Genomic DNA, 11,888 nt, shown 5'->3' on the forward strand with positions numbered 1-11,888 from the left:
TGCTGTGCTGGGAAACTGAATTGAGTGTGAACTTAGAGGAGAATATTTGCTTCTTCACTAAATTTCATATCCAGAAATGTATGTAAAATAAATTTGGGCTTTGTGTTGCTCAGACTAAATAAGCAATTTTATGAACTATAGAAGCACTTTTAAGATATGAATTTTGTAACTTGCATTGATTTAAATAATTGCCAAACTGACATGTTAAGGTTTGCAGTCAGTGTATAACAGCTAAACCCACCAATGCAACATCTAGCTACAGATTCATACAGAAAAATCCATTCAACACATACCCTTTCATGCCTTTGTGAAGACACAGCAGCATTTCGGTCTGTTTGTGACCTACTCAGTCCTTCACCAGATTCCTGTAAATATGAAGAAGATGAAGAAGTCGTGAAGAAATCAGCAATCATAACATATGTCCTGCACATAGTCCTGTGTGTTGTCTTGCATTAACTTGAATTAATATGCCCTGTGACAGCAAGAATGTGCATATATATTCTTTACAAAGGCTGAAATGTACACGTTTTTTACACCACTGGAAACCCAAATCCACAATAGCCTTCTAACTATGTAATTTAGGGTCTTATGTACATAATAGTAAGCATCTAAAAAGCATTAGAAATTTGTTTCAATCCAAATTCGAAATATTGTTATTTAAATTTTTGTAAACTTTCCTGACATTGGGTGGTTATGCTTGGGCGTTTATTACAAAAATTACTCAATTAATTCTACAAACCTATTCATTTAGCAAATAGATTTACAGAAAAGTTATCAGTTTATGTAGCTGAGACGATGGCGGTGATTATTGGTCTGCAGTGGGCAGCAGAAGTAAGACCTGATAGAGTAGTGTACTGTGTATTGACTCTGCTGCAGTTCTTATGAGCTTACAAAGCTTGAAATCAATCAGGAAAGATTTATTGTTTGAAATTTTGAGATGTTTATTTAAAGTTAATTTAAAATTTCAGAGAATGGGAATAGTGGTAGAATTTTGTTGGGTACCTGCACATATGGGATTAAAAGGTAATGAATTTGCAGATAGGATGACAAAAAGAGCACTAAATATGAGACATAATGGACGTTCTGTTTGGAAAAGGAGAAGGGAAAGCACTAATTAAAAAGAAATTAATTATTAGAACTTTGGCAGAAAAAGTGAGATGAGGACAGTAAAGGTGAAACACACTATAGGATACAAAAACAGTTTGAGTGATAAAAGAAGAAATAGAAGAAAGGAGGTGGTGCTATCCTACTGAGATTCGATCACACTGGTTTAAATAAGACACTATTTCTATTAGGAAAAGTGCACATTGTAATATAACTGAAAATGTTGAACACCTATTAATGCACTGTGTCAAATATAATGAAGAGAGAGTTACAACAAAGGGTAAGAGAGGCCAAACTGGGGATGGGATTTGGAGGGGATAGTAGGAACTAGTGGTGATAAGCTAAGGGAAATTCAGAGAGGGGTAGTAGAATTCTTAGTAAGCACTGGCTTATTTAACAGAATATAGTATAGTTTTGTTTTTTTGTTTGTTTGTTTGAGTAGGCTATTGTAAACTGGATCCCGTTCTACATGCTCTGGTGCGGTAGGTGGCGGTATGCGCCTATAACTTGGTATTGCAATCCGCCAATAAATGCAAAGAAGAAGAAGAATTCCACGAACCAATGGAACACGACGTGACGTGCTGGCGTAAGCGTAAAGTCTTATTTCCGGTTTCTGTGTTTCTTGACAGCGTTCCTGCATCTCTACCCTGTCAATTTTTCTATATTCTTCATTACTGCGACTAATTACCCGTTGTACATTTAAAAGTACATCAGTTCTGCTCAAGCACTCTCAGCTTTGTCCTTCTTTTAGTGAGTTTCTCGCTATTAAAACAGTTGTTATCACGCTTTTCAGATCTGCTAGTTACTTTAGCTTAGCTGCTAGCGATGGCTTCCCTCCCTCCCTCCTACTCTCCTGCTCTCTCTTGCCCGGTCAGTCTTATGTTTAGCTATTGCTCTGCCTCATTTAGTAATAATGGTACATGTAATAAATGCAGTATGTTTACCATGTTGGAGGTAAGGCTCAGTGAGTAGGAAGCGCGGCTCTACTCCATGAAGACCCAGTCGTTAGCTAACCCCCAGTGGCCGGTACGGATGCCAATCCAAACATGATCTACCACGCCTACATAGACTTAAATGGTCTAATCAGCAAACTGCGCTGAACTAGGTTTTCTTAGAGTTGTGAACGTTTATTTTCACTCAGATTTTCCGTTGATATCATATATGCATTTTTACTATTTCAAGCCAAATTTCCAAAGGCTTTAACAGTTAATTAGGTACACTTATACAATGTAATTCAATCCAGTACAACTTCTCTGTTATAAATCCTACCTCTGCAAAGCTTATAATGTTCAGTATCTGTTATATGTTAGATAGATTTTGGTAATTTTTGAGGTGTTGTATTGGACTGAATTATATTGAGAAGATTTTCTTACATTTTGTCCACCCATTTATATACAGAGGAGCAAAGAACAGTAAAAACATTTGTTGACATGTCTGCAACTAATGTCAACAGATGTACTTGAGTTGCTGAGGAGGTAATAAAAACAAACAACCTATTTCTGTCAAAAATAAGGGATATATTTACAAGTGTGTACGCGTGCACACACATTTGTATACACACACTCATTACATTATTATATTTATTTTACGTCTTTGCTTGATTTATGCTGGCTACTTTACTGCTTATTTTTGTGGATTACATGACTTTTGTATTTGTTTATAATGCATACTGAGGTGACATTCCCTCTATAAGCCTCTACGGGTTTTTATAAATCTCACCTGCACAATTTGCTTCTTCTCTTTTGTTCTTATTGTTTCTGCTGCTTTGTTTTACTGGGCAAATAAATAAATAATAAAAATATTTAAAGCCAAATTCAAAAGCAAGGCATATAATCTGACATAAACGTACCCTTGAGCGCCATGGATGAGAGGAGTCCCCATAGTTGTAAGTTATCTCCTCGCCTGCAGATATTTTCTTCACTGCAAATAGGCACAAATGTGGTTTTCCTTCACAGACAATTTTCTTCATTTCACAATTGGGACTTATGTGATCGTCATTCACAAGTCTTCCAAGGGTCCCGTCCTCTTTAGAAGCATCAATGCTGCAAGAAAAATACTCTTAAAATTGCTGCTTTTTATCGCATTGACTGATGGTAGCAACAGATTTTGTCATTCTGTGAAACAACTCAATCTTATCAGTGAATAAAATATTTTTTAAATGTTTTACATCTTTTCCCATTCTGTGCAACTTGTCCAAATGCACACTTGTTAATGAATGTTGAACTATTTGATCTTTAATAAATCGTTAATTTTTTAATAAATTGAACACATAAGAAAATCATGCAGTATGCGTATGAGGTAAAAAACTTAATTTAACAAGTGAGTTATGTATGCATGCTTGTTTACACTTTTTTACATCAACTGGGATTCTGTGAATTTTTCCCTATAACATAAACTGATATTGATCATTTAGAGACAAGATACCTGCTTTTACCAAAAACAAAAAACTAACTAAAAAACAATCAGTAAACTCACCGCCAGTTTGTTCCATTCCACGAAAAGTCAAAGAAATAACTGTTCAGTGTATCACCACATTTCTTTTTCCTGGTTTCTGTGTGAGGGAAGATGTTCCCCCGATACTCAACAACGAATGTGGATGGTGCAATGGATTCACTGGTGAACACACCTCTCCCTACAAAAGAAAAAAGAAAAAAACAGTTTAGGTGGTATAAAAACAGTTATTATACAACTGTCCCCTTGATAGCTTGTTCTAATAAAACATTAAACACCCCAAAACAAAAGCATTATGGGTGAAACAGAGTCCTTGTTATATGTAGCAATTAAACAATAATCATAAAACATGCCTACCCTACAGAGAGATCTGTCTTTTATTACAGGATGTGGCAGAGGTAGGTAAGTGATGATCCTCAACTTTAAGTCAACTGTAGCTGTGACGCTCTAGTAAAAAAAAGTTTGTAGCCATTCTGCCCAACCAGACAATTACTTTTTGAGTGCTGATCAAGGTTTTGACTCTACTCATGTAGTTTTAATTCCAAGATAAGAGTGAGCTATTCAAGACTACTCCATTCAAAATCAACAAATTAGTCCTTCACCTGTGTTTGAAGAAAAAACTGAAGATCATTTCATCATGTTAGCCTGGATTTGTTAGGTGGTGTACATAGAAGGATTTTCAAGGTGTCTTCTGTGTTCTTGCTAATATGGTCACAACCTGACAGTGTTTTTAAGAAAACTTTAAGTGTGTGGTTTTGTATTTGGTTTTTTAGGGGTGGGGGTGCATTAGAGAGAGAGTAGACAGGAAGCGATGGGGAGAGAGAGCCGGGGAGTTGATATGCAACAAAGGTCCGCTACCGGAATTGAACCACACACGTTGTGGTTATGTGGCATGCATCTTTAGGCTACCAGAGTGATGCAAGGTTTTGTTTTCTAGATGTGCTTTTGCAGATAAGCAGGTCAGAAAAAAGGGTTAGAGTATCAACTGCACTTAGAGCCTGGAGTGATGCATATGTTTAAAATGACAGTGTAAATGACATCAGTGTACATCGTAGCTTCTCATACCACAAAAAAATGATTAAAACTGACTCCTCCTGCCAGTTGTAAATGACTACCTGGAACATGAATGAATGGACTGCTATGGGAGATGCATCACCTACCTTTAGACGGGTCAATAAACCTTTCCTCTAGGGACGGTTTGTCTCTGTAAGCCTTTATGTGCTCCAGGGCATCTTGCTCAGGAGTCAGTTGACTCCCCTGTTGTGCCACAACATCTGGAAAATTTTCCAAAATATTAAATAGCATTAGCAAACTTCACTTAGTCCACTTGTGTGACAATAACACCTTTCTTCTGTGGTGTCTTTATTTTACAACTCACCACTGCCCGAGCAGTTCTGTCACTTCTGGTGAGTTTAAAAAAAACGGTTTTCTATAACATTCTGGACATGGTTTGATCCAAAAATAAAAATCTTTAAAGTTGAGATATCACATTTTAAATTCTACACATGTAACGATATTTCACCCAAAGACATTTTTATAACTGTTAAACAACTGAATAGTGATTACAAACATTAAGTTTGATCACAAAGAAGTCACACAATTCTAAAAATACCTATAAACTAGTTAAAAAAAAAAAAAAGTTTGGTTGGTATTTTTAATATTAAGGAAACGACAGAACTACTGATTATGCAGTTGTAAGCAATCATGAAAGGTCCAATGGCAATTATTCATACCTTATATACATTTGCACATCCTATACACCATAATATTACATCATTACTTTTTTCTGTGCTATAATACATGAATTGTATTTTGCCCCAGCCCCAGGTCACCGGCATGGCATTTTGGTTGCCTCATCACCATTCTTTTTAATTCTGTTTAATCCATTTCAATTCAGTTATAGTGCATCACCTTTGAGATGATTCTGTTTTTCTGTTTATTCTTTTACTATCTGCCTTTCATGCAGTGAAATCCCAATGAGGATAGCAATATGCATTATCAACTTCAGTGACTGTGGCAACCTGAACAGAGAAGAAGAGTCCCGAAAGAATGAATATTACAGATCAGGAGGTAGTGGATGTGGTTATCTTCATCACGTACCACTCTGCTGAGGAAAGCAATCTGATTCTTCATTGTCCTCCTCAGCATCAGCGTTATCAGGAATGCCCTGCTCCACATCTGACTCCAATTCATCTTGAATAAAAAGCAAGATACATTTTATATACAAACGTAGCTTAAGAAGTGATTTGTCTCTTCCAAACAAGCACTGGCAGGTTATATTACACTGGAAACATACCCTCAATCTCAATTTCCTCAAGAGAGTTTCCTTTGAATCTTTCAAGAGACCCCTTTTCCATTGCCAGAAGTAGCTTTGCGATTTTTGCAAGTTCAACAGCTGCCTCTGGCAGCCGATAATAATCCCTGTCAGCCCGGATGTCATGGCCCAGCAATTTAGCGAGGTGATCCAGCTCGTCATTCTCGAGATTGAGAATCTGGAACACTCTTGCAATGTGCTTGTAAAGTTGCATCGACCTGAGATGCTCTGGGTTCTTCGCACGACACAGACTTGAAAAAGCCCTGATGCAGTTCCTTCCGTGGTAGTGGCTTGTAGCAGAGGAGTTAGGTCTTGCAAATAAGAAGGGATTGTCTCTGTGCACCCCACATGCATCTCTCTTGTTCACAAGCAGCGTTATTGCACTGACAAGTTCAGAGGTCAACAAGACAGCAATGTTTTGGCCACTCTTGCCCAGAAGATTTATTCTGATGAAGTTCTTAGACAACACTTGGGTAGTGTCGTCCCTTTCCTGAAATGTCTTTAGTGTCATTTTTGAAACCTCGGGTGCACATTTGTTTAAGACAGATGCCTGTGCAAGTATCACTCTGCAAAGAGCGTTGTAGACCTGTGGGCTTTCATACATCTTCAGGCTTTCAATGGCAGTAGCTGATGCTGTTTCTAGGTACTTGTAGAAAAGCTGCACATCATGTGTGAATGGTATGGTAGATGGGTTGTTTACTCTTTGTCCGCTCTGAGAAGCATGGGCTGTTTGAGAGAAAAGCTCTGTCCATTGTTTTGCACACAATTTCATGAATTTCTTTGTGTCCTGCATCATCTGCTCATCGCCATAAGCTTCAGCAAGGACAATGGTGCCGATTGCTTTGAGTGAATGCCCTATTTTTGAAGCAAGACCTGGTATTTTATAGCACTGCATCTTTTCATCGAAACCAGCAATGTCTTTGACAGCCTCAGCAACTTGGTAGAAGTTTTCAGGTTTGACAGCGTCTTCAATGGTAAATATTGACTTTTCTCTCAGAGCTAGCAAGAGTCTTCCCATTTCTCTCAGCTTCTGTCTGATATAATCATGTTTATTTGGATTATATACATACTTCTCGGACAGATACTGAGCCAGCTGTAATAAGAGATAATCATTTTGAACTGCCAATGCAACCTCATCTGGTTTCATAGTCAAAAGCATCTCCCACACATCAGATGTAAGTTTTTCAGAGAATGGTGACTCTGCAAGAGCAATCTCACTTAAGACTCTAGTCTTGCCACCTGTCGCAGAGTTTGTTGTCTTAGAAGGACATCTGGCCACATGCCTCCACAGCTCCTTACGCTGAAACATGCCTTTACAATATAGACAGTGCATGCATGTTTTAGCATTGATTAACACAGATGTCGGACGTCTTCGCAGTTTCAGCTCTCCACTGTTATTCCTCAACACGTCTTGATTATGTTTGTAGTTTCCTTTGTTCCGCAAATCATCAAGCAACTTCTTTCGTTCCTTGGAGTTTTTGGGTAATGCAAAAGCTTCAGCGATTTCAGGCTCTTCATCAGCATGTGTTAAAAGGTGTCGAGCACTCTTAATCACACCTTTCCCACAAACATAACAATAATTTTTGCTGTTGCGAGTAGAGAATTTGGGGTTTCGTGTAGCCTCACTAGGTCCATCATCTCCATCCCAGCTGAGTTCATCAGAGCTGAAAGCAGCCTCGTCCTCCTGCCAGCTGCATGAAGCAGTCATGTCTTTAAAGGAATCTGACTCTGTAAAAGGTGAGTTGTCCCTGAAATCCAGATGACTGGTGATGTTGGTGAAACTGTCATTGTCATGACTTGGCCCACTGACACATTCGTCATCATCATCAAAGTAGAATTCATCAGAACTGGAAGCTTCTGAGTCCTGAAGCTGGAAAATATGATTAAGAAATTTTATAGAGCTCATAATAATAATAATGATATATATAATAATAAAACCTAATATCTACTACTTTGCCAGTATGCCATTAAAAATTTGGGGAAAAAATTGTATAAATTGTATAATAACCATTGATATTCTTGAATTTTTTTCTTAATCTCCTCTGTCTCATCTTGTCCTGGTCTAATTTTTTTCACTGAGCTGAGGTAGGCTGGGAGCAATGTGTATACATTTCTATTATTGCAGTACAAGTGTATTTGCTGGAGTGGCAACAAAAAACAAAGTTCACAGGAGGTGAAAGCGTTAAATGTTGTCTTTTAAATACCGTTTCATTCTTTGATGTTGTTGATGAGGAAGCATATAAGTCCATGTTGAAAGAACTTAATTCATCATATGATTCCTGTAAATATCAACGGAGATGGAAAAGACATGAAAAAATATAAAACATAATAAAAAAATAAATTAGTCAATAAAAAATTTAATGGACAACAACTTAGATGGTTAAATAATTTCTTTATTGCTGGTTTTAGCTTCTCAAATGTGAGGATCTGCTTTTCTCTGTTTATATCAGTGTAAATCACTGTCAGATGAATATCTGGGTTTTGGACGGTTGCTCAGACTAAACAAGCAATTTGGAGACATCATCTTGGACTCAGGAAACTTGTGCACAACATCTTTTTTTTTTACTGTTTTCTGACATTTTATATACTAAATGATTAACAGATTAATCACAAAAAACTACATAGATTAATCAATAATGAAAGTAATTGTTAGTTGCAGCCCTAAACATAACACTTTTCCTGAATCACTTTGTGTACTGCATTAATTAAAATATACTCTGGTTTAGCAAAATATGTGTTAGGATTTTCTTTAAAGGGCTGTATTGTGCATATGTTGATTTTGTGGGTTAGGTGACAAGACAATATATACTGTCAGACAATACACATTTGTCTACTGTGGTATCTATCACTTTAGCACCTCTGTGTATTAGACTATTGTGGGCAATGTTGCAAATCAATGAGCAGAAATACTTAATGGCTATATTACATTTTTTATCTAATTTCGCATCAGTGTATTGATGTACCTTTATTTATTTTTATTTAACATATTTATTCCTGTTTATTGTGTCTATTAACAGTTGTTCTAATAGCTTTTTTCAGAAACTTAACTGAATTATAAATATCAATATTGCAATATAACATGATAGAGAATTTTATCCAAGTCAAAAACTTGATTTAATCAAAAAAAAAAGAGTCATTTAATTCTGATACAAAATCAAATGTGAGGTTCCATTTATAATATTAACTTACCCTTGAGCGCCATGGATAAGAGGAGTCTCCATAGTTGTAAGTTATCTCCTCACCTGCAGATATTTTTTTCACTGCAAATAGGCACAAGTGTGGCTTTCCTTCATAAACAATTTTCTTAATTTCACAGTTGGGACTTATGTGATCATCATTCACAAGTCTTCCAAGGGTCCCGTCCTCTGTTGAAGCATCAATGCTGCAAGCAAAATACTCTTAATAAAATGTCAACCATCCTTAAAATTACTACAGTTGATTACATTGTTTTCTTATAGAACATATTAATAAACTGTAAGTTATCTAACATCAAGGCCCCTTTATGATAAGGTGAAAAACAAGCTAGATAACTTACCACCAGTGTGTTCCGATCCATGAAAACTCAAACAAGTAATTGTTCAGCGAATCACCATATTTCTTCTGAGGCCTTCCTTTGTGAGAAAAGATGTTTCCCTGATATTCAACAACAAAGGTGGATGGTTCGATGGTTTCCCAGGTGAACACACCTCTCCCTATAAAATGATAAGATAAAAATTTTAATTAAAAATTAGTCCAGCAGGTTAATCCTGGTCAACCATTCCACTGCCCACTATCATACAACTCCTGTCCTTTGTTGTTTAATCTGAGACACTTACTGGAGTCATGATGTGACCATGATGGTTGTATTACTTCGCATTTAGTATTCTGCCTTTATACTGTATACTGCCTGTTTACTAAATGCAAATAAATAGTGTGTAAAAAAAATATTTTTTCTGTCTCTCTGTGACCCTCAATGTCAGTTATTAAATGCTAATTACTGTGACACACTACACAGTCATTTATGATCCAAGCGTTCCAGAAATTATTTATCATTATTTTATTACATTTGCCCTCAGTCAGCCTTATCTAACTCTAAACTGTGATGCTGTACATTTTTCCAACATGTCTTAACTCCCAAAGAACATGAATATACGTGGCTGTTACAAAGAGTACTCCACTGATTTAGCATTGCACTCCTAAAACATTACTCACGATGGACAGTTGTTGTTGTTTTTTTAAAAAAAGGATCAAAATCACCACAGATATCGTCTTTTTTATTCCATTCTTTCTTGTCAAAACCTGGCACCTACATTACCCACAGTGCAACTTAACTTGATTTACTTAACTGTACAGATTTGGGCGTGTTATGATAGTAGCAGCTAATGTAGCCTTGAGCCACTAGCCAAAAGCAGATTTGAGGAGCAGGCTTCAGAGTTCTGGTAACTTCAATTATTTTTAACTCCACATGAAGCTCACTCTGAGCCACAAAAGGCTTTATATACCTTTTTTCACATATGCAGTGGTACTCCCTAAAAACTGTAAAATCAGTGGAGTTCCCCTTTAACAATTATAAGAGGGTGTATATGGGCATAAGTGGACAATATTCTTCTAGTAAATCTATAATACTGTTAAGTTTCATACATAATACCTGAAAGACACTTAATTCACTCCAACTTCTCCTCTAACCCAAACATTGATGATATTTTGTTTCATGAGTCATTCTTCTAACACCATAACACATCACTGTGATACAGTGTCAGGGACCCTGCAGCCTAAGATCCCTGTAATGTCAATACAGAGATCTGCCTGCTATGGGAGATGCAATACCTACCTTTAAAGAGGTCTATAAACCTTCCTTCCAGGAAAGGTTTATCTCTACAAGCAACTATGTGCTCCAGGGCATCTTGCTCAGGGGTCAGTTGTCTTCTCTCATTTTCCATGACAGCTGGAAAATTTTCCAAAGATACTAAATTAATATATATATGAGATTGGTGAGCATACTACAGACAATAGAGTTGTAGCTGAGTTTTATTGATGTACTGTATTAACTTGCTGATCTTCCATGGCTGACAACAATGTAAACATATTTCAAAACATTACATCTAGAGCTGCAACAACTAATCGATTCATTGATTAGTTGTCAACTATGAAATTAATCACCAACTATTTTGATAATCGATTCATTTAGAATCATTTAGAGTCATTCTCTAAAAGCAAATGTCCAAATTCTCTGGTTCCAGCAAGCTCAAATGTGAATAATGTGTTTTTTAATGATAGTAAACTGATTATATTTGAGTTGTGGACTGTTGGTGGGGACAAATGAAGGCATTGGAGGACTCATCTTGGGCTTTGGGAAATAATGATTAATATTTTTCACACCTTTCTGACATTTTTGAAGTGATGAAGCAACAGAGACCATAGCTCACGTGGATATGAGCATAAATTTATGTTGACTTGAAACTATAACAATAAAGATAACAGCACATCTAGCTATCTGGTTAAATTGGCTGTTGCACTACTGTAAAAGGTATTATCTAATTGTGTTTATATCAAACCAGCTTGGTAAGATAGTTGTACCTAACTGTTATTAAATGTAAGGTGCATATACCTTGCTATCCCACTAACATTGACTAGCTAGTAGTGGTTTTACCAACACCTTTTCAATTGATTTTGACACAAATAAATGTAATTTATAACGTTTACCTTTGCTTCAATTTCCAAAAGCAGTAGCAAGAGTAGCTAATACATTAGCAGCCATCTCTCTTTTCCTTCGTCTTTTTTAGAGAGGTCACGTGACGACGACGTTGTAGGATCTAGGGCGAGCGGCGGTATTTGCAACCAATCTGTGACTGCAACGTCACTGACTGGCGATGCCAGCGGAGTACCATCAAACAGACGGAATTACTGGCATATATGGTTTACGGGGACATACGCGAAGAAGACTTCCATTTTCCCATATACTGTCCCCATATTCAGGTACGCACACACACACAGTATATAATACAACCGCACGCAGACATTCAATAACTTAAAGCTCTGC

General features: G+C 36.8%; 1 protein-coding gene across 3 annotated transcripts in view; it reads right to left on the reverse strand.

Annotated features, from left to right (window-relative positions):
- Positions 1–11,817, reverse strand: part of LOC121912676 — a 45,229-nt gene extending 33,412 nt beyond the window's left edge. The window contains exons 1-11 of one of the 3 annotated variants that reach the window (XM_042434983.1): positions 11,552–11,817; positions 10,680–10,793; positions 9,405–9,561; positions 9,059–9,251; positions 8,074–8,148; positions 5,852–7,739; positions 5,656–5,748; positions 4,716–4,829; positions 3,580–3,736; positions 2,954–3,146; positions 294–365 (exon numbers count right to left, since the gene is read on the reverse strand). In XM_042434983.1, coding sequence (XP_042290917.1) covers positions 294–365; positions 2,954–3,146; positions 3,580–3,736; positions 4,716–4,829; positions 5,656–5,748; positions 5,852–7,739; positions 8,074–8,148; positions 9,059–9,251; positions 9,405–9,561; positions 10,680–10,788 — 3,051 coding nt within the window. In that variant the 5' untranslated portion in view covers positions 10,789–10,793; positions 11,552–11,817. Of the gene's footprint in view, positions 1–293; positions 366–2,048; positions 2,156–2,953; positions 3,147–3,579; positions 3,737–4,715; positions 4,830–5,655; positions 5,749–5,851; positions 7,740–8,073; positions 8,149–9,058; positions 9,252–9,404; positions 9,562–10,679; positions 10,794–11,551 lie in introns of those variants that run through there. The other 2 variants (XM_042434984.1, XM_042434985.1) reach the window with 2 other exon arrangements.
- Between the last annotated feature and the right edge of the window lie 71 nt (positions 11,818–11,888).

The sequence above is a fragment of the Thunnus maccoyii genome, chromosome 15 (assembly GCF_910596095.1).
Source record: "Thunnus maccoyii chromosome 15, fThuMac1.1, whole genome shotgun sequence".
NCBI lineage: Eukaryota > Metazoa > Chordata > Actinopteri > Scombriformes > Scombridae > Thunnus > Thunnus maccoyii.